This window comes from Lissotriton helveticus, chromosome 3_1 (assembly GCF_964261635.1).
Source record: "Lissotriton helveticus chromosome 3_1, aLisHel1.1, whole genome shotgun sequence".
Lineage (NCBI taxonomy): Eukaryota > Metazoa > Chordata > Amphibia > Caudata > Salamandridae > Lissotriton > Lissotriton helveticus.
This window is the reverse complement of record NC_136061.1, coordinates 1,099,642,654-1,099,665,028: the sequence shown is the minus strand read 5'-3', so window position 1 is coordinate 1,099,665,028 and position 22,375 is coordinate 1,099,642,654. Positions and strand designations below refer to the sequence as shown.

General features: G+C 42.5%; 1 protein-coding gene across 1 annotated transcript in view; it reads right to left on the bottom strand.

Moving 5' to 3' along the window:
* Window positions 1–7,148: 7,148 nt before the first annotated feature.
* The window catches only part of PLA2R1 (phospholipase A2 receptor 1), a 974,624-nt gene continuing 959,397 nt past the window's right edge, over window positions 7,149–22,375 (bottom strand). The window contains exons 28-30 of the mRNA XM_078681678.1: window positions 19,670–19,843; window positions 14,998–15,027; window positions 7,149–8,363 (exon numbers count right to left, since the gene is read on the bottom strand). Of these exons, the coding sequence (XP_078537804.1) occupies window positions 8,167–8,363; window positions 14,998–15,027; window positions 19,670–19,843 (401 nt within the window). The 3' untranslated portion in view covers window positions 7,149–8,166. The remainder of the gene's footprint in view (window positions 8,364–14,997; window positions 15,028–19,669; window positions 19,844–22,375) is intronic.

The window sequence follows — 22,375 nt, the reverse complement described above, 5'->3', positions numbered from 1 at the left end:
AATGAAAGAGCAGGTTGAAGATTTATTTTTTCTAAAATGGTGGATAACTGGACTTTTGAAAAAAGCAAAGAAGTGATTGGTTGTTTGAAAACTTTTTAGATAGAAAACTAGGGTGCAATTTTCTGTTTTTTAAAAGCATGTTATTTATTGGTTAAGAAAAAGTGATAGAAAAGAACATTACTGAAGATAAGCTGGTATATTGAGAAGTCAAGCACACTTGCTGTTTTGATTTGCAACAATTTATGATGAACTTTTCACCTGTGTGCTCAGTTAGGTGTTCTCTCAAGTGTTTCCATGGTAACTGGCAGAATCTGGATTGGGGGAAGGGTTGGAAGTTTTGTCAGGTGGAAAGGGTTCAAAAGTTCAAGTAATAGAAAAGTATGTTTCAGTTTGATTTCATGTGGGAATAAATGTGATTTGTTATTTATTTGTATATATGTGTAGATTGAGTGTGTAGATTGACAGGAAATGTTTGCTGTTTGCTATAGGACTTCCTGACTCCCTAGGGTTGCTTAGTTAGTTTTACAATGATCCCCAATGTCAAAATCTTTTTTCTTTTCTTGCTTAGGTACGTTTACGGGACGACTCACAGACTTTGCACTGTACGTTCGAGCATGGTACGCGCAGGGTAAATCTACAGTAAAAAAATAAAATAGCCTCTTTGACAAATTTTTCATAATCCCTGGGGACCCCATCCCCCGGGGCTTTAACTATATGTTTGCGGAGGGGCTTATGGCACCATCGCAGCCCCTGGGACCTCCACTGCCCCGGGGCTTTTAACAGGTGGGAGGGGGCCGCACTCCCTTCCTGGAGACCTCGAGGGCCCTGGGGACCTCCACCTCCCAGGGCCGGCTCCTGCAGTGTCCCGGGGTGCCTACCCCTGGGACACTGCTGTTTGCTATGGGAGGGCGGGAGCCTCGCGGCTCCCACCCTACCACAGCTAACTGCTAACTGCTTTGATTTTTGAAAGCGAGAGCAGGAAACCTGCTCTCTCTTTCAAAAATCAAAGCGGATTGCTTTTCTGCTTGGGGAGCAACATGTTTGCTGCTCCCGAAGCAGAAAAGCAATGCCGGCTCCCGAATATATATATATATTCACTGAAAAAGCCAAAGGTAGGACATTATAGTGTTAAGAAATAGATTTTGAAAAACCTCGGAAATTCACTGAAAAAAACAAAGGTTGCAGGCAATGTTCCCTCTAATTATTTTTGTCTTTGTGCGGGAACAAAATGTTTGTGAGCGCACTTTATTCAGCTGTATGTGGGATCAAGATTGTGACATAAATACCTGCTTTGAGTTGTTCGGATCCCAGTAGATACAACAAAGAGGGACAGGGACTGTGTTTCCCATCAATACAGTATGAAGTGGCACAGAAGAGTAACATTTCAAATCACACATATTTTAGGTGTTACTTTTTATTATTAGTATCCTTTACTTTAAATAACAATGGGAAATAATATTGATTAAAACCTAGATAGAATTTGATAGAGTTTGTTCCCCTTCGGAATTAGGACCTCATCATTAGGATATCTGTGACAAAGCATACTATTAAAAGCACACAGGAATAATAACCTTTGGCCAAACGTAATGCGATTTAAAAATAAGTTCACAGGGACTTTCTGGGGTCTTGTTTGTGGAGTTTTAAGGAAAATAAGAGGTACTTTTTGAAGTATGTTTGGTCAGTACATTGCGTGAAAGATTAAAGGCATTTAAATACAGTAGGACTTAACCTTGATTCTGGGACTATTTCTGAGATCATTATTGAAATATGAATAGGACATTTAGCTGGAAACACTGATTTTATATGGCTACAATGCAAACTTAGAAGCAATGCTTAATTTGTGTAAGAACATGTGCTGTGTCCACCTTTTCCACAGAAGCCCACCAGTAACACTGTTGAATGTCAGGGTTGGTGAATCCCAAGGTTCTCTTTTTTCGATTCATCTCATTCTCCCTTCATCCACCACAGTACTCTCCCCACCCCTTTATCTCGCTCTTGAAGGTTGCTCTTCATCCCTTCTCTCTCCCTTTGTTACCTTTGTAATAATTCTGACAATTAACTTTTTTTTAATAATTGTTTTATTGGAAAGAAGAAAGCAAAGGTTAAAATCATACAGCTGCATCATCAAGATAAAAGCAAAAATAGTAGAGAAAAATAAAAAATACTCCAACAAATGAAATGCTAAAAGCCATAGCTAATTGCCATGATGCACCAATATTCACTCTTCCACCACCACTCATACTCACTTTTTATGTTTGATTTGTGTTATCTTTAGTCATACATTCTCCTCTACACCACACGGTGTGATCCTAGGCAAGTCACTTTACCTCACTGTGTCTCAGTTACCATATAATCTAAAGTACAAGTTCCTATACATAGATTATCAAAGACATAGGGGGGTTATATAAATTGACATGGATATATATTAAGTTTGCTTTTTATGTATAATTGAGATGAATCTGTCCCCAGTAGTAGGTTCGAATACCTTCTCATAGTATATTATGTGTCTGTTCCTATGTATCAATAGTCAGGATTCAGCTGTCTTCCTGGTCAGTACGTAGTTACATTGGCACAATAGTATATGTTATTTGTGCTGGGAAAGATGGATTTGCTGCAGGTCCGGACTGACGTAGCAGCGAAGAATCTTCAGCACCACTTAGCACCAACATAATAATACCCATGTTTTTTGTGACATTGAACTAATATATCCACATAACTATCTGCCTGTCTACCCGAGGCAAAACAAAACTCCTTATCAGCAACCCCTTTCTTCAGTTTATTTTGAAAAGCTTAAATACACTTTACCTAAAACATTAAAAAGGAGTGAACAAAGCTTCTGTCAGAAGGGAAGAAATGAGAATGCATGTTCGTTGTACAGAGAAGCTTATTTAATGAGAAATATCACCATTCCAAAGAAACACCTGAAATCTCCCCCGCGCATTTAGAAATGAAAACGTTACTTTGCAAGTATTTCAAATCTAGCTATGATGTATTTCCTTTCTGACCTTTGAAACCTTTACAGTTTAAACAAAAGGAAAGCCTGCCAAACGCAGGACTGTTAACCAGCTCGCATACACAAATGACAGGATACTGACAAAGACGCAATTATCAGTCATCTGCCACATGAAAAGTGTGTGTGCTGTAAATCCATCTCTGCGCGGCATCAAGAATGTAGATGAGCGGCCGCGCAGGCGAGCACATTAGAGGGAACTGTGGTTGCAGGGATGTTATAGTTAAGAAATTCACTGAAAAAACAAAGGCTACAGTGATGTTATAGTTAGGCTCAAATTTCCCTTGTACAAAACCAGTGAAATTCAGCAGTTATAGTTACCTGAGCTAACTATAACTTACACCTACGCAATGCCCTGCTTATGACCTCACATATTACATCACTTATGACATGGTCAGTGACATTACTGATTACATCACTTTTTTTAAAGTATTTTTTTCAAGTGAATTTATATGTTGTCTAACTGGTAGTTGCCTTTTCAGAGCGGTGGAGAAACTGGGTGGGGTCTCCGACCAGCTCTCAGGAATCCTGCTGTAAGGGACTTACTGGCGGTAAAAGGAAGGTTTCTTTGTATTTTTATATAGTGCGAACTTGACCCGAAGGTATTAGGTATCAGAGTGCTTTACATCAGCCCCAGATGTGTTACACAAGGATAAATTCATTTCTGTTAGGCACGGGGAGATTAAGTGATTTTTCCAGAATCACAGGATGTTGAGCGTCATTACAGAGACTCAAACCCAATTTCCCAGATTTGAGGTAGACCTTCCTAGCCGTTAGACCACAATCCTCTCCCTTCTTGACCATCAAGATTCCTCAGCAACCAAAAGGACTTCATCCCCGAACCAGTATTGTGCCCGGAGGCACATTTGAAGAGTGGTGGAGAAAGGGGAATGGCCTCCAAAGTCCCACACCAATTGCGCTCTGTGGAACTTACTTATTGGTAACAGGAGGAATAGTTGGCCCCCAAGGACCCTCTGGAGCCAAGGGGACTTCATTCCCCAACCAGCAGTGCACCAGTGCACCAGGAGTTGCATTTGCACAGTGGTAGATAAAAGAGGCGTGGCTTCTGACAATCCCTCTGGGATTTACTGGCGGTATCAGGAGGGGTAGTTAGCTCCCAAGGACCCTCAGCATCCAGGGGGACTTCATCCCATACCAGCAGTGCATCAGAGTGGTGGAGAAAGGTGCGGGCCTCCGAAGACCCCTCAGCAATCCCACTGTGTGGGACTTACTAGAGGCAGCAGGAGGGCTTGTTGGCCTCCAAGGACCCTCTGGACGTAAAGGGACTTCATTCCCCAACCAGCAGTGTGCCAGGAGGCGCATTTTCAGAGTGGTGGAAAAAGGGGGCAAAGTCCTCTCAGCAATCAGGCTGTGTGGGACTTACTGGAGGTAACAAGAGGGCTTCTTGGCCCCCAAGGACTATCAGCATCTAAGGGTACTTCATCCTCCAACCAGAAGTGCACCGGGAGGTGCATTTGCAGAGTGGTAAAGAAAGGGGGCATGGCCTCAGAAGACCTTTTGGCGATTGCACTATGTGGGACTTACTGAAGGTAACAGGAGGGCGTATTGCTCCCCAAGGATCCTTTGGACCTAAGTAGACTTTATCCACCAACTAGGAGGCGCGTTTGAGGAGTGGTGTAGAAAGTTGTTGGGGTCTCCGGTGACTTGCAGGTCGGCCTTTTTAAATTAAATGTTTATTTACTCTGGGATGGCCGCCACGGGACCCCCCTCCCTGGGCCGATTCCATGCACAGATGGAGGAGGCGAGCTGCGTGGCCTCCCTCCCTGGCCGAATTTGTTCCAGGGACCCCATCCCCCAGGACCTGGCCATTGAAAGTAGTCTCCACTGGGACCGCATTGGGAGCCTGAAGGCCACCATGGTCCCTGTTGGCTCCATGCCTCCTGCCGGAGCTGGCATTGCTTTGACAAAGAGGTAGCTGCTAACATGCAGCTCTTTCTGTGTCACATCAATTCTGCCCCGCTTTGATTAAACAAGAGCAAAATGCTCTTGCTTGCTCACAGTGGAACACAGTTTACTATAGCTTGGTAAGATCGGTAAAGCTCCTGCCAAGCCACAGCAAATAGCTATGTCCCGGGGGTGGCACCTCCAGGGCTATCTAGGGCTCCCTGAGGGGGCCACGCCCTCTCCGTTCTTTAATTTTGCCCTGGGAAGGTGGTGGTCCCCTGAACTGCAGGATGGGCACAGGGCCCCCGCATTACATTTTAGATAAGCCCCAGATAGATGGTGGTCTGTGGGGCTGAGGGGTGGTCCATTCGCCCCCGCATTTTTTAAACTTAATGTCTCAGGGAGGTGGTTGTCCCCAGGGCTGAGGGGATCCAAGAGGCCCCCCATTGTTAAATAAATAAACCCCAGGGAGGTGATGATCCCCAGGACAGCAGGGGAGGCCATACAGACCTCCCCTGCATTTTTGTTTATGAAGCCTCAAGGCGGTGGTGGTCCCCGGGGCATTAATGAGCCCCAGGGGGGGGGCTGCACCCCCTCCTTTATTACAATGCCCTTGGGACCTGGCCCACCCGGGGTTGATTAAAAACAAAACGCAGGAGGCCGCGCTAAATTGTTTTTAAAACTTTCAGCTGAGTTTGCGGATCCTGCCAACATTTTTAAAAAACACATTTTTTGGTACTGAGGCATAGAGGTTCAGAATATTTCTACCTGGCCTTCTTTTCTTTTTTTACACTTTATGTGGGACTCGGCTTCAAGCTTCTTGGTTGAAGGGTTGGCAACCAATCAAATTTCAGTAGGAGTTTGGGCTCTCAGATTTCTATATTTTTTAAACTTAAATATCGTTGAACCTACAGAACAAATTTACACCAAATCGCTAAAAGCATGCTTTCTGGGCCAATATCTAGCTTTCTGCCATATTTGGTGTAATTCCGTTCAGCGGTTGGGGCTGTAGTCATGATCAAAAAATGAAAAATCCCTGTAGACATAACATGGAGAAACGAGTTTTGGGACCCCCCTTTTTTTTTGGTCACCGCATGATGGATCATACTAAAACTTTGAACACAGCAGCTGAACAAAAAAGGGGACTTTTTTGAAAATTTCATGAAGATTATACATACATATATATACATACATACATACATGCATACAGATACATAAATGTATATATATATATATATATATATATATATATATATATATATATATATATATATATATATATATATATACACAAACGCATGCAAACTCTTGTAGACTCCTGCGTGTTCTGACTCATTAACAGTAAGTAGACATGATATTACCTCTACACAATATGTTGGCGCTACATACTGTAGGAGATTGTAGCTTTACTTCAGAAAGCCATTCTGTTCTTGGGGTTGACTTTGCACTCTTGTAGTCCTACTGTCCTGCATTATAATGCATAGAATTAGTGTCATGCCTCTTCAGTTTACCTAGCATTATACTGAAAGACGTTTCTCATAGTCCTCATCTCTTGAATGAATGATGTAGGTCTTATCATGCGCATACTTAGCCCAATGGGCGTCAAGGCGCCTAAAACAAATGACACAGCTAGCATATCAACCCAACAGTCCATCACTGATAAGCTTTGATAAAGTACCAGGTCTTCAGGGCTTTTTTAAAGAGATCAATTGAGGGAAGTACTTTGACCTCAGTTGGAAGAGAGTTCCAAAGCTTAGGGGCCACTACAGAAAAGGCTCTTGCCCCCCATGTGGCTAGCCGTATACGCGGCACTACCAATTGGGACAGACCAGCAGATCGTAGGGATCTAGTTGGGGTATAATGTGAGAGCAGAGACCCAAGAGAATCATCCGGACCTGCCCTGAGCGCGCTCTGTATGTGAGACATAGAATCTTAAAGAAGACTCTATACTGGACAGGAAGCCAGTGAAGGTCTCTCCTGGCAGTCGTAGCAGAGGATGCTAAGGGAAGGGCCAGCACAAAACGTGCTGCCGCGTTCTGCACTATTTGCAGTTGATGAATAAGACCCTTGTTAGACTCCGCATACAAAGAGTTGCAGTAATCAAGCCTTGATCCTACAAGAGCGACTGCAATCTGCTTGCGGGCCTGGAGAGAGAGATAGTGACGGATCCTATTCAGGATCCTGATCACACCCCAGCATGTGGCCATTGGTCTTGACAATAATAACAGGTATCAAACCACCACACCATATTTGTTTGGCCTTATCATCACGTATGTTGCATTCCCTAAAGCTAAGGATTTAAGATTTCAATATACTTTGAAGTCCTTCAACCAAATTCATGGCCAGGCTCTATTCAGTTCGCCAACAAGGCATTCATGTTGTTACGCACCACAGATCACTTTCCTAATTTCAGGCGTTGATTTATATTGTAGCCAGGGGTGTCTATACGTGTCTATACGTTTTTAAAGGTGAGCAACTGACAGAAAGCTGCAGGATAAAAAAAACGAACTTGATATTCGAGGCATGTCACAAATAGTGCCACATTTAAATGGAAAGAGGAGAAAGGGTATAACTCCTCACGATGGAAGATAAAAGTCTCACCAACTTCAAAATAGTCACAGCAGAAGAGATAGATATTTTCCCCTGAACCTGTTGAAAGGCCAGAAGGCTGAGTGAGTTAGATTTAAGGCAGAATGGAGGGTGTCAGTTAAAAATCAAACATATGAACAATAATTACACTGATAGAAAACGAAAGTGCTCCTCGGCCACTTCATAACAGAATTTTCACCTATCCTGTGCTACTTCTTTTGCGAAAGTGATCTATTTGAAGTGAATGTATTGCCTCTCTCCAGTGCAACCATTTAAGTAATTTACAGAATATTTCCTTTGCACCTTCATTTTTAACTATTCCTTTAAGTACCAGGACATTGGAGCACAGTTTTTTCTCACAATGGCCAAGCATCTGAAATCAAAGAGTGTGACATATAGTTTGTTAGTAATTAGTTTGCAGCTGGATTCCCAACATTTTATACGTCATGCTTTCAGAGAGCTCTCCTTCAGCTTTTTGTACAAAGCGGAAATAATTCAGAGCTTTAGCAGAATAAACATATACTGAACGTTGAAGTATTTAAAATATGATTTGAAAATGTGGTATTTTGGCCCCTCATTCTATAGCATCTGTGAGCAGTACTGAATCCTGATATAAATCTGATAGCAGATGCAAGTAAAACAAATTTAGTTTTTCACTCTTATCAATGGTTTGTTTCCAGCTCTGTAATAAGGATGTTTTCTTCAAAATCTGACGCTGGAGTCGACTCTGTGGGCTTGAAAAACGGTATTCTCCATGCGTGACATTTGTCCCTCTTGTAAACACACCACATGGACGATAGAATTAGCACAACTATGATTACCACTACAACTGCAAGTGGAATTATTCCATGGTAGGATGCTGTTGGGAAAGAAATATAAAAAAGGATGTTATTAATCAATGCAATCATCATGTATTTGTTCCATATGTTTATTTGTTTCATAATTATTTAGATTGCCTCCAAATAGGCGTATATCATATGCAAGTCACTCTTACAGGAGTCTAAATCACTGAAATCATCACTATTCAGGCATAGTTTTGGGTCTACTTCAGTTTGATCCCACGTGCTCTGGTTTGTTTTCAGTCTTCCTAAAGTTGCTGATTGGGGCCTGACTTACCACACAGTGAGTAAACCTATGCATCATAGATGACCACAGATAACCAGCACTGATTTCTTCATTGTCCAGAAGTCACAGACACCCGAGGAGTGTACTTTAGAAATCTACACTCACCCCTGCGAATTGGCCTTATAATGAGCAGTCTACAGGGTTATGTTTTCACTCCTTCAGTTATTTCTCCACATGGGAAATATTTGCCCACTTTGTGAAGAGCCTTTCCATCTTTTTCTTGACAATATGCTGGTGTTTTGTAAAATATCCAGTTAGTGCATTTACGTTCTATCACTAGAGTTACGTGTGAAAATGTGGTGTAAAAATCATCAGGCATTTGGGAATACACACAAAATTCTAACTTTGTTCAGATTCACCCCATTCACACATAGGCAACCCCCAATCCTTGCTATGAGAAAGCCCATACCGCCACACCTAACCTTATGCTTGGAATATAAATAATCCACTAGTAGGTATGTTTTACATTTGATGGAAAATTACTGAAAAAAATAAAGGTTATAGGAACTTTATAGTTCAGTGAAAATGCCAGTTAAAACATACTGATTTAAATGAACAAAACAATTGAAGTTCACAACTTATAGTTATCCCAAGTAACTATACTTTTGTCCTAATGTAACAATAATTTGCGGCCCTGCCATGCACAGTGTTGTCATCAATGATGTTGTTCCAAATGTTGCAGTGATTTTAACAATTATGTCATAGAACATGTCATGCGTGATTTAATATGTGAGGTCATAAGTAATGCATGCAAGGGCAGGAGTTATAGTTAATTTAGTGCACAGGTATATATATATATATATATATATATATATATATATATTATATAAATATATATTACCTACTGGCGGTCGCCAGTAGGTAGTTATAGTTAGGACCTAGTTTCCATAGGAAATCCACAACATTCTATTTGGAATAACTTCGGCGCCGGTGGATGTATCTTCGTGAATTTCTCCAAGAAAATGGCCTGCTTGGTTCCGCTCCTTCCCTGAAAGTTTGGGGGTGATTCGTCAAGTGGGGGCCGAGAAAAAAGGGGGTCCCAAAACATGTTTTCCCCATGCAATTTTCCATAGGGACCTTTAGCCAGGGCTACAGCCCGAACGGCTGAACGGAATTACACAAAATGTGGCAGAGAGGTAGAGTTCTGTTAGCAGATTGAGCTTTTTGTTAAATGGTGTAAATCGTTCAGTAGTTTCGGAGAAAATTGCAAGTAAAATCATAGCGATATCTAGAGACGGAGTTCAGCACGCGTACGGAAATCTGTTCAATTACGAGCGCGAGCTGCGTGCTGATTGGCTGTGAACTGTCTGTCAACACTCAAAACCAGGAAGTGTTGGCGGCCATCTTGTGCCTCGCTAGAACCGAGTCACAAGAAAACAGTAAAGCAAAGTTGAGAAATAAGGGAAGGGGGTAGGCTACAAACATTCTGACCCTCTAGGCTTGCTCAGGGGGTCGTTCATGGATGTTTAGGCTCTATTTTTTATTTTTATTTTTTTAAGGAAAATCGCGGCATATGGAAATACGTACAATTACGAGCAGGAGCTGCATCATGATTGGCTATCAATACTCTAAAACAGGAAATGTTGGCAGCCATCTTGTTTGTCGCGAGAGCAGAGTCACAAGAAAACAGTAAAACAAAGTTGAGAAATAAGGAAAGGGGGCAGGGTAGAAACATTCTGACCCTATAGTCTTGGTCAGGGGGTGGTATATGGATCTTTAGGCTCAATTTTTATTTTTTTTAAAATAAAAAATGGCAGGGTACTCGTGCAGTGCTTGTACGAGGTGGAGAAGGTGAAAAAAAACTAGAAGTCCGTTTTATTCATTAGGTCCCGGGGGGCAAATTAAGGGGGCAATTGTTTTGTATAATGGGGGCTTGTAAGGTGCCCGAGCACTGGAGAACGGCACTCCTCTGGTTTTATTTTGAAGTATGCGGGGGTGTTACGGTCCTACTCCCCGCAGTCTCGGTGAGCAGCACCCCTCGGGTCTTTTTTTGAAAAAAAAGTATGTTTTGAGCTCTCCCTCCCTCTCTCCCCGTACACGTCGCGGGGAACGCCACCTTTCTGGGGCAGTAATATGTAAAATGACCTTCCAGCTCCGGGTACCTGCATTGTCTGGAGTTCTTTATTAATGTTGGGACGGTGGGCTTGATAATATGTCCTTGTAAATTCCCATAGAAAACCATGTTCTGGTGTTAACATGGGCTTCTATGGGAAATAACAAGGCTGTATTATCAAGCTCATTATCGCCGTTTTATCGGTAGTTTCCTGCCCATAAAATGGCGATAATTTTAACACCGGTCCTTGATAATATGCACCTAAGTTTAGTGGTCAAAAAAAGAGCAATGGGCCATATTATCAACAAAAGGTGATACATTATCGCCGTTTTTATCGGCAGGAAACTGCCGATAAAGCGGCGATAATGGGCATGATAATATATCCTTGTGAATTGCAATAGAAGCCCGAGTTAACACCAGAACCTGGGCTGCTATGGGAATTTTCAAGGGCCTATTATCAAACCCATTATCGCCGCTTTAGCGGCAGTTTCCTGCCGATAAAAGCGGCGATAATGTATCGCCCTTTACTGATAATATGGCACTGACGGGCATATTATCAAGGACCGGTGTTAAAATTATCGACGTTTTATGGGCAGGAAACTGCTGATAAAACGGCGAAAATGGTCTTGATAATACACCCTTGTTAATTCCCATAGAAGCCCATGTTCTGGTGTTAACATGGGCTTCTATGGGAATTAACAAGGGCGTATTATCAAGCCCAGACGCGGCCCCTGGAGGGAGTTGCGGTGAGACAGGCGGGGTGGGGGAGGGGCAGGGTGGGGGGTGATAAACAACAGAATCTGGATGATTGTAGGTAAGTAAACAATTAAATTAATAAAACGAATCTCGAGCCATATTATCAACAACATAAGGCGATACATTATTGCCGCTTTTATCGGCAGGAAACTGCAGATAAAGCGGCGATAATTGCCTTGATAATATGCCCTTGTGAATTCCCATAGCAGCCCAGGTTAACACCAGAACCTGGGCTGCTGTGGGAATTTACAAGGGCCTATTATCAAGCCCATTATTGCCGCTTTATCGGCAGTTTTCTGCCGATAAAAGCGGCGATAATGTATCGCCTTATGTTGTTGATAATATGCCGCTTCGTTCCGTGCCCATTTTGCGATGCAGGGCGGGTTACGAAATTCGGGGCATATTATCAAGGACCGGTGTTAAAATTATCGCAGTTTTATCGTATTTGTAGCGTATGCTTAGAATGATTAGCAGTAGAAACTATGGTGCGATCACTCTCTCACTGTCAAATGAGAGCACAGGGCGAGCTATGAGAATAGTTAGAAGTGGTCACTTATTGGAGATCCGATTCAGCTGTGTGGCTTATTGTGCGATGTTAGCAGGCAATGCTTACTTGATTACGGTAACTGAGCGTGTGGTTTGCAATAAAAAAGTTGTGTTTACTCCTCTGCATGGGAAGCTGGATGTTTCCATCTGGCTGTCGATTCCGACCTTGAAAGAAGAGTCAACGAAATAAGCTGTATAAGAGCGCTATTATCTTAAAAAGAGGTCGCTCTTACATCTGCTAGAGAAACATTTGTCCTTCATGTAGCAAACACACGCACAGAAGTGTATGCTTTATTAAATATAGACGTGTCGTGGAATTTTAGGGAGTTAATTTAGACTATCTTTAATGCGTCCTCGAGTAGGGGGTTAGCTTACTTTTTTAAAGTTATAAGAATTGGTCTTGTGACTTCTGTAGAAATTATATTTGGTGTCTTGTCGGTGTTTTTTCATTGCATTTTTTCCAGCATCTTTGGTGAATTGTGCTTAATGGTCACATTAGTTGCCGGTGTGCTTGTATTAATTTGTTTACTTAAAAATGGATGCACATCTTGCAGCAGACGACAATATTTCTCGGTTGTTGCTGGTCCGCAACCGAATGCTTAGTTACTATGGAGCGCTGCCTCTTGCAACGTTGAGTCCAGCTTATGGATTATCGTTTCGATTCTCCTTTTTCACATGCGTTCATTCTGTCTTCCATTGCTTGAGCTGTGATTTCGACTGGGCCCTGGATTTGTGTCTCTGCAGTACGGTGTCTCCCAACGCGGATTACGACCAGTTGATGAGTCCTTTAGTGGTTCATGACGTGCTCTGTTCTGGAGGCGGGATTATGGCCTTATCAGCGACACATGGAATAATGGGACGTTGGAATGTTTTTGCAGCAGCGCTTTAGTTCTTGGCACGCAGTTACATTGAAGATGACCCGAGTTTTCCTCCGATGGTGATAGAGGCTCCGGTCGTTGAGGAACATGTATGTTCATTCTCACTATTGAATTGGATGGCTGAAATGTTTTCATATGAGAACAATAACTTCCTGTTGGAGGCTATTGCTACATACTGTGCTTACACGCTGTTGGATTAAGACTCTTTGATTTTTCTGCGTATTATTTATTATTTAGCTACTGCTTTCTATCAAAGAGCGAATAACTTTTTTTTGGAAATGTGAACTTGACTCTGGTTTTTAGTCTTGGAGTCTGCGTTTCTAATTCGCCCACGTTTATATCACATGCTTCGATCAAGGTTTATTAGAAGCTTAAACGCCATTTTTGCTTTCCTGCTCTGCTTTGCACACGACACACACTTGTGATATTGTTTAGAGAAGGCTGAGTATTTTGCTTTATATGAGAATAATTTGGTATGCTAGATTTGTAGACTGCCTCAAAAGTTTTTTTTGTATAGTGGGAGCATGGAACATCAAGGTTATCTTGAATACTGTGTCTGTTATTCATAATGATCCTCGCACATTCGAGCCATAACACATATGCAGCTGTGGCCACCTCTGATACTGGCGCGTTTCATAATGCATTGTGGAGGCAAAGTTACACACAGTTTGAGAACATTCATATCTTGACAGTTTGTGGAGCACTGAATGTGATCTATTACTGCTGAGTATCAGAGGTATGGGTCTGACCATGTAATGCTATGAGACTTTCTGTAGTTATAAACTAATCTGCTAGGTAGGGAGTGTGAAATGTAGGTATATTTTAAATTTGTTTACCTTTAGTATTATAGGATGCTTTTTCCGTTTGTATCTTATAGAATAGTAACAATGCTGACAACCTTGTTTGTGATAATATGTTTGGTTGTATTATCTAAGGTACTGTGCATGAGATTTTGGCGTTAGAAATAAACATTTCAAAGTTGCACGTGTCTTTAATTACATCTTGTATTGGACTGGTGTAAGACTATAATGAAAGAGTGCTATTGTTATCCACGTTACTTCATGTAATCTAAGTGGCATGTTCTGGGTTGACTAGTCTTTGGTGTTTTTGCTCTAGGGCAGTGGTTCCCAAACTTTTGACTCCTGAGGACCCCCATAGAGTCACCACAGGACCCCAAGCAATTTGTAGGATTTAAATTTCAAACATTACAACCGTAATTCGGAAAACATTAACACACATGTGCACACAAAACAAATACTCAAATTACTAATGATTTTAGTGGCATATTTACAAGCCCCTATCACCATGGGAACATCACTTTCTGAGACTTTCCCGTGGCGATAGGGGCTTTGCCTTATTTACAAGGCAATGTTAAGCCACTTAACGTGGCTTAACGGTCCCTTGTAAATAAGACCCCCTTTGACACAATGCTTAGCGTGAAAGGGGTGGGCAGTGCGTGTTGTGGTGGGGGTTTCCTCTGCAACACCCATTGATTTTGATGCTGCCCCCTATTTACAAGAGCAGCGTAAACGGGAAGCAGCGCCAAAATTAAGGCCAGGGAAAACCTGGTCTTAACTTGGCGAAACAATGAGAAATGCTTCATTTCTCCATGTTTTTGTAAAACGCCTTGGATTGTTTATGTTCAGGAAGGCGACCCTTCCCTTCCAAGGTAATATTAGGGTGAGAGGAGGTCTGCCATTCTTTCACAAAGATCCTGCCATCAGTGATGTCATCAGTGATGCCATTTGAGATGTCATCAGTGCTGTCATGAGTGATGTCACTGACCATTTCATGAGTGATGTAATATGTGATGTCATCAGCAGTGCATTGCGGGTGCGCGAGTTATAGTTAGCCGAACTAACTATAACAGGGGAATTTCAATGGCTTTGTATGAAAGAAATGTCCAGCTAACTATAACATAGGTGAAACCTATGGTTTTTTCAGTGAATATATATATATATATATAAATATATATATATATATATATATAATATATATATATATATATATATATATATATATATATATATATATATATATATATATATATATATATATATATATATATATATATAGAGAGAGAGAGAGAGAGAGAGATGTGCTAAATATCGGAGATCGCAACGTTCACAGCTCACCTTCATTAGGATACATTGTGTCTTCTTTAACTGCATCTGAAAAGGAATGCAAAGAACTTTCAACCTATTAAAACAGTAAATTATATTGTAGTAGAAGCTAAACCAGCATCTGCATCCTTTGGGCAAGAGAACGTTTTTCATACAGGGGAGTTAAAATTCTCACTGGTTCCTCACACCAGATTTCCACTGCACAAAGTCTAACCAATTTCCTTCTAACCAGGTGGAAGGCACAGATTCTAATTTGCAAAATACATAACAAATGTATCCCCTAATATGTAGATCCACGGGCAGATGTGATAAGCAGTATTACATTAGAAATGCTACCCGTGAAACTCAGTGAAAACATCTGAATTGTTTTGCTGCTTACTCTTCTGCAGGAAAGCCCATATTACTTTATGTTTTAAAATAGTATTTTTGAACTGGTGTCTGTAATTTATAATATTTTGAAGCGGTTCTTCAAAAACCGTCATGTACTGTAGCTGTGACAACATTTTCTTTATTTTTGGGAACCTGATATTTTATTGTAACGCACTAGTGAAGGTCATATATAGTGATATATATTTATATTTATTTATTTTGTTATATTATTAGAATATCTTATTTGAGAAGGCCAAATTTCACTAGCCTTTTAAAACACTCTCTAGTAATGTCAATTACATCTGGAAGTGCCTACTTATGTCACTCTAGATTTCTCTGACATTTTCCACAATTTACTGTATAAATCACTGAAATACATAAAGGCATCAATATGTTTTGCATCATATTTTCTAATGAGCCTATTTTCTTCTGCTTGATGAGTTACTGCCAATGTGCAAATTAACCCTAACCCAAATGTCCAAGTTTGCATTTGCGAGGTTTAGTGCATAAAAAGGAAAGGGGGACTGTGGTGCTTCAAATGGCTGTGTTTTTAGGGGGACGCAGAAGCATAGCTACACGCTGTAACTCATGACTTTGGGGCTGCTCAGACAGATGCATATGCAAACGTATACCGGAGTCAACCCTTATCTGTAGGAAACAAACGTACGTTCATCTTGAGAAAAGCTTCACTAAAGGCAAGTGTACACCATAGAAGGTTAGACATATAAATCCCACTGATCCGTGGGAAATCCATTGAGTAGGCTGCTTAATACCCTTTCTCTGCATTTTTGTCTGTAAAGTAGGTGGTGATGCCCTCTGGTTTTATTAATTCATCGTTTTTTTTATTACCCATGAATAAAATATTTTTCTCAGTGGAGAAACTTCTTTCCCTGCACCCCATTAATTTTGGTGGTATTCCTTACCTATTTCCAACATAGTATGCATTACCTCAGAGCCTAATTTGAGCCAGTGGATGTCGGTGGGGTCCACTAGCACTGATTTGCTGGGCCCAGCACTTATCTTTATTTATCAGACATTTGCTGATAGTAAGAGAGGGAAAATATACAAAGAGGAAAAGGAGGAAGAGAAAGGCAGAAACAATGTCACACAGGGAAAAAAGCAGGAACCTACAAGAGTTATATGAAGAGACAGGGTCCGTCTGGCATTGGAGTATAAAAGCATAATGGAGATTCAAGACTATGCAGCCTTTGTATTTGGCGAGCCCTCGTTTAATAGCACCGGGCTCAGGGTTCTGAGCATATCTTTGGGCACCGGAACTCATTCTTTTACAAATTAAGACTGCACTACCTTTGACAGGTACAAATCTAGGACCAGGTAGTAACTAAGGTGCCTTACAGAAGTTTGACATACCCACAAAGTGGACAGTTTGTGGTTATTCATCAACTTTAAAGGCCTCTACGCCCTGGAACACCCACTGTCCGCCCCTTTCAGGACATTTGCTCACATGTAAAATTAAACCATACTGGGATAATTTATCTTGTGATTAAATCAATTTAGAAGCTTAATTTTCAGTTTCGAAAGTCCAAAATGTGAAGTAGCACCTGTAAGACAGGCTTTGTGAGCCTCTACGTTCAACTTAGTTAAACACTTGCCTTTAAGGATCTCACCATGAGTGAATAACAACATATATCACATGTTTGGGCATAGCTATTAGCTGCTAGCGGGTCAAATTTAGGGGCCTATTAGGATGGCGGACAGACCTGCGTCTGTCCGCCGCCCCCGAGGTTGAGGGACCGTCAGCAGGGGCAGCGGCGGTCCCTCCAGTGCAATTAGGATGTGACCGCCACCCTGGCGGTCACATCCTGTATCTTTAACCTCGCGGCGGGTGCTGCTCGAAGCAGCACCCGCCGCAAGGTTAAAAATGCATGTTTAACATTTACATACACAAAGCGGCAGGCACCGCACGGTGCCTGCCGCTTTGTGCATGTAAATGCTGGGGGGTACCATAGGTACCCCCATGTGCACCCCTCACCCCCCGACACCCTGGGGGCCGACAACGGGCCTCCCAATGCCAAAAACCACATGCTTTTCCACGGCGGAAAACCCGCCGTGGAAAAGCATGTTTCCCCATGCATCCTAATATGGCGGCGGTGTCTGATAGACACCGCCACCATATTAGAGCTTTTCCGCCGCGTGACCGCGGCAGAAAAGCGGCGGACGGTCTCCCCGTCCGCAGATGACCCCCCTGCCATCCTAATCTGGCGGGGGTCTTTTCTCTCACCGCAGCTGTGAATCCGCATCCTCCGGCCCGGCGGTGGCTTCCGCCGGCCCGGAGGATGCGGGTTCACCGCAATCCTAATCGGGCCCTAAGTGTGTTTGTTTACAGGCATTTACACGCATCTGGAAAAGTGCTAAACCATACTATCACAAAGCACTTGCTACTTGTCAAGATGAATAGCAGGAGAAGAACATCTGCTCACGTTTGTCTTGTGAACATCATCATTTTATATTTGGGCAAAAAAAAGATCTAGAACCAGTTTAGTCATCTGAGAAATAAATAGATACGGTCTGGCTTTCTAAAGGTGCAGGACAATAATCCAATGCAAAAACAAGCAGTGGCTATGCCAATAGGTCGGGCTTGAAAGGAATGTTGTATGGCAATGTGAAACATTTCATGGTGATGAATATGTATTTGTGTGGAAGTAAAGAACAGCAGAATAAGGTGACAGTTGCACTGTCAAACCAGACCTAAGAATCCATGTAAGGTAATGCCTGCCCTCTTTTCATCTGCGCTGCTGACAGAGAAAGACAAACACCATATGATATGATATGAACAGAATTTGACAAATACCTGTAGGCGTAAAGGCGTTGTAGTCTCGGTGTACTGCTTGGCAAAGATACTGGTTCGAAACTATTGCAAGACAAACTAACTTTTCCTATGGGATGAAGAGCCAGGTCTTTAAGGATTTCTCAAAGGGAGAATACATTTTAATACATGTGAGATGATGTGGAAACGAGTTCCAGAGCCTTGCTGTCGTGACAGAGAAAGCTCTGCCTCCCCATCTATTCTTCTGAATTGTGGGCACAGTTACCAAGTTGTAATGAGCTGAGCAGATATTTCTCCAAGGAATATACCAATGAAATATGTCCTTGGTTCCAACCGTACTAATATGGTAGAGGACCTTATGCACTATGAGGAGTGCCTTGAAGATAATGCTATTTTTATTGGAAGCCAATGCAGATCATGTAGTCCCTTGGACAACAACTGCCTTTTCCGTATATTCAAGGTGAGCCTTGCAAACGTATTGTGCGCTAATTGGAATTAGGCGTGTGTGTTATTGTTGGTCTCTAGGTAAAGCATATTCCAATAGTCAATTCTAGAACAGACAAATGCTAAGGCTACGTGTTTCCATAACAGAAGGGGATTGAACGGAAATATTTTTTCCAGCATTCTGACGATCCAGGAACAGGTTGACGTGGAACGATTAACCTGCTGGTCTAGTGAGAGCTCACTATCCAGAATCACCCCAAGATTCTTGGCCGAGTCTGTTGGAGCTAGTAAGGTACCCAGCGTATAGGGCCACCAATCCCTGTTCCAGATAGAGTCTTGTGTGCCAAAGAGTAGAACCTCTGTCTTCTCACTGTTAAGTTTAAGATAATTTTTTCCCATACACCCAGCCACAGCTGGGTGCATGCGTCTTCGACATGATTATCTGGTTGTTGTCAGCATATGACACTGCTTGTATCCAAAGGATCATATGCACCTGGCCAGAGGGGAGACGTAAAGATTGAATAGTGTGGGGCTTAAAGAAGAGCCCTTCAGCGCCCCACAAGGCAGGAAGAAAGGGTCTAGTTATCTTATCACTCATTAACATAATTACAATATCATGTGTGTGCCCCTTAAAGGTTAGCCTCAAGCTGCTGGATAAACAAAATGATCACAGCTGCAAGGAGGGGAAGCACTCTTTTTGTGGAAGCACTCAACCTCTGCCCAATCAAACATGTATTCCTGGCTCCCAACATGTGCACATAGCCGCTGCCCCTCTTATATAGATGTTCACATAATCGTCTGGTGACAGCTGTACTGTCACGCCAGACCCTAATGAAGAAGCAAGTACAGGCGCTTGGTCAAGTACAGTAATAAGCAGTTATGCAATAACTCAAAGTGCATTTGTCAGCACAAACTAATATAAGTGGTCATTCAATACTAAATCTTTTGTTTGAAAGAAAGCAACTTAACATTTAGAGCACATGTGCTGTACTGTGTTCAGTGCAACTCAAATGATGTGAGGCGTACTAAACTGACTACAATCCCCCATCCTTACACTTCTAACATAAGAGAATTATTTGTTACCTGCATGCGCTTTACATATAAAGCCTGTTTCGTCTGCGCAGTCGATGGCAAGCCATTCTCCATCTTGCACAGCTACAGCAGCACAGAGACCAGCCCTTCGATTCCACTCAGGCTCTCCTGCAGCCCAATTCGAATAATTTAAAGGAGTGTCATCATACCACATGACAGAATCACCTGAGGAAAACAGCACATATCACGTTAATTTTGATCTATTGGCCATGCTTGTGAATGACAAATATTTTCCCAGAGTTTTAGATCACCTGCGGTGTGGAAAACACAACCCACATTTGTTTAACCCTTTCTATGCTGATGAGGGAACCGCTCCGTCATCAGCTGCGGTGGCGCTGTGCTGATGACGGAGCGGCTCCGTCATGGCCCGGCCGTCGCGCCTGCTCGGCGCGGATTCCGCGCCTGGGCTGGGCGTTCTATTGAGTGGGCGGGGCCATGACGGAACCGCTCCGTCATGAGCACAGCCCAACCGCGGCTGATGACGGAGCGGTTCCGTCACCAGCATGCGGCCGCCGTGCGGCCGCCCCGCCCCCTTAGCGCTGCGGCGGAATAGCCGCCGCAGCGATGTGGTTAATTTATCTTTCAGTGTACAAAAGATTTTTTATTGCTTTCTTTTCCCACTCTTCCCCACATGTCTTTGCAATCCTGCATGTTCAGACAGATATATAGAAATAAGTGCTGGCAAAGCCTAAAGTTCAGACTTTAGTGTGCATGAACAAAACTACACTTAGACATGCCAGTGCTTGCATATATTAAAGCCAGACTTTTTGACCTTATCAACACTTATGATATTCGACATGAGATTGCATAGTTGTTCTCACAAAAAGATTATTCAGAGCAAGAAACAAAATAAAAATTTGTATTTCAAAAATCAAATTACTTACTTTACTTCTAACATGCATAGTTTCATCAAGTCAAACACTTTTTAATTACAATAAACTTTGCCCGCAAAACTATCACATAATTGAAGATCATGAACTGAAGTATGCAATAGCTTTACCCCAAGTAACCGTGTCATAAAATAAACACTCTACACATATACCACTGGTACCAGTAATACCGCTACATGTACGGATGTAAAATAGTCCCTCATGCATTGCAATGCAAGCACTCCATAAGAGATAGAATGGTGCACCAAAGAACCAAAAAGCAGGATGTGAGTGGCAAATATTTTTGGTGACAGATTTAAGCATAGTCTGTTTATATATCAAGTATTGGTATGACTTGTGTAAGACCCAGTGGTTTCAGGCTGGCTTAGACAAATCAAAGCCAGTCAAAATCCATAGTTCCAAATAAGATGAGCACAATACACTTGTCCGATAACTGTGCTCCCCCTCTGGTAGCTTTGCATTGAGCAGTCAGGAATCTCCCCAGGGCTCGAGTGTAAAGTATTGGCACAACATCCCCTCGCAACACACTGCGTACGCTACAAAACAGACTCTACTCCATATATTACACACACTGAAATCCAAATGAAACACACATTGTATATACACTTTACAGTTACATGCAACTGTCAGATTTTCCCATTAGCAGAAAGGTTAAACAGTAAAAGTTCTACACCTTGTGACGTAGCCCCTCAGTCTTCAATTACACCAGCCAAAGATACACAGTGCCCCGGCTGGTGCCCTGATTAATAGACAGTTGGAACCACCAATGATGTTGTGGAGACAGTGAGATCCTTGGTGTCTCTTGGATCTCATGGATAAGAGGTCAGTTCACCGGCCCTTGGAGAGTACTTCGAGACCAGGCCTTGACAGGAGGCACTTAGCTGCAGGCCAGCAATTTTCAGGCAAAATCCACCAAGTGGAGCACGACAAGCTCTAAGCAGCTTCTTGTAGCACAACAAGCTTTAAGCCACCACTGGTCTGTGGAAATTCCAAATGCAGTCCCTCCTGCCCTAATGAATCCTTGTGTCAATTTTCCATCATCGTACCAGTGTAGTATGGCTCCATATCCAAAAGTGTCTTTACTTTCGGAGGACGAATCCCCAATATTTAGACCCACATTGGCCTTTCAAGATACGCTCAGTTCAAAAGGCCACATTTGAAATGCACTGGCCCTCTCTAAATTTTGTCCTGTCCGCCATTCTACACTGGGAGGTTCGATCACAATCTTTAGTGTGGTCTAGACCCTGCCCCTTGGAATGCAGGTGACATTTCCACCCCCATATAATGATCCCAGAAAAGCCCCTTAGTGTCTGAGGTCTGCAGTTTCCCATGAACCCCTTGTCTATGACCCTCAATCAGAAATGCACAGATGTGGCTGCCCCCAGCACCCAGTTGTGAATGAGAAGGCAACCCACCAGCCACACAGAGTCCTGAGCATCAAACTGCTCACTTTCCCAAAGTGACATTTTCAGCACCGTAATGTTGAACCGTCACCCATTACCGGAGAAGCTTCGCCATTATCAATTGATTGATACCAAACAATATACTTTTACCTGTCTGCTTGTAGAAAATAAAGCTCAACAGTCTTTCCCTACACCTCCTCATGCTAATCCAATGTGAGAAACAGGCCCCCATCATACCATGCACACCATCCGGTGTCATTCACTAGTCTTGCAGGTAACTCATACGCACACCTGCCCAACCTCTTCCCAACAACGCACCCTATCACCAGGGAGAACTCTGATATAGCAGGAGACATGCAGAACCTTGGCACCTAGCTTTATACGTTTATACACGGCAAACTGAG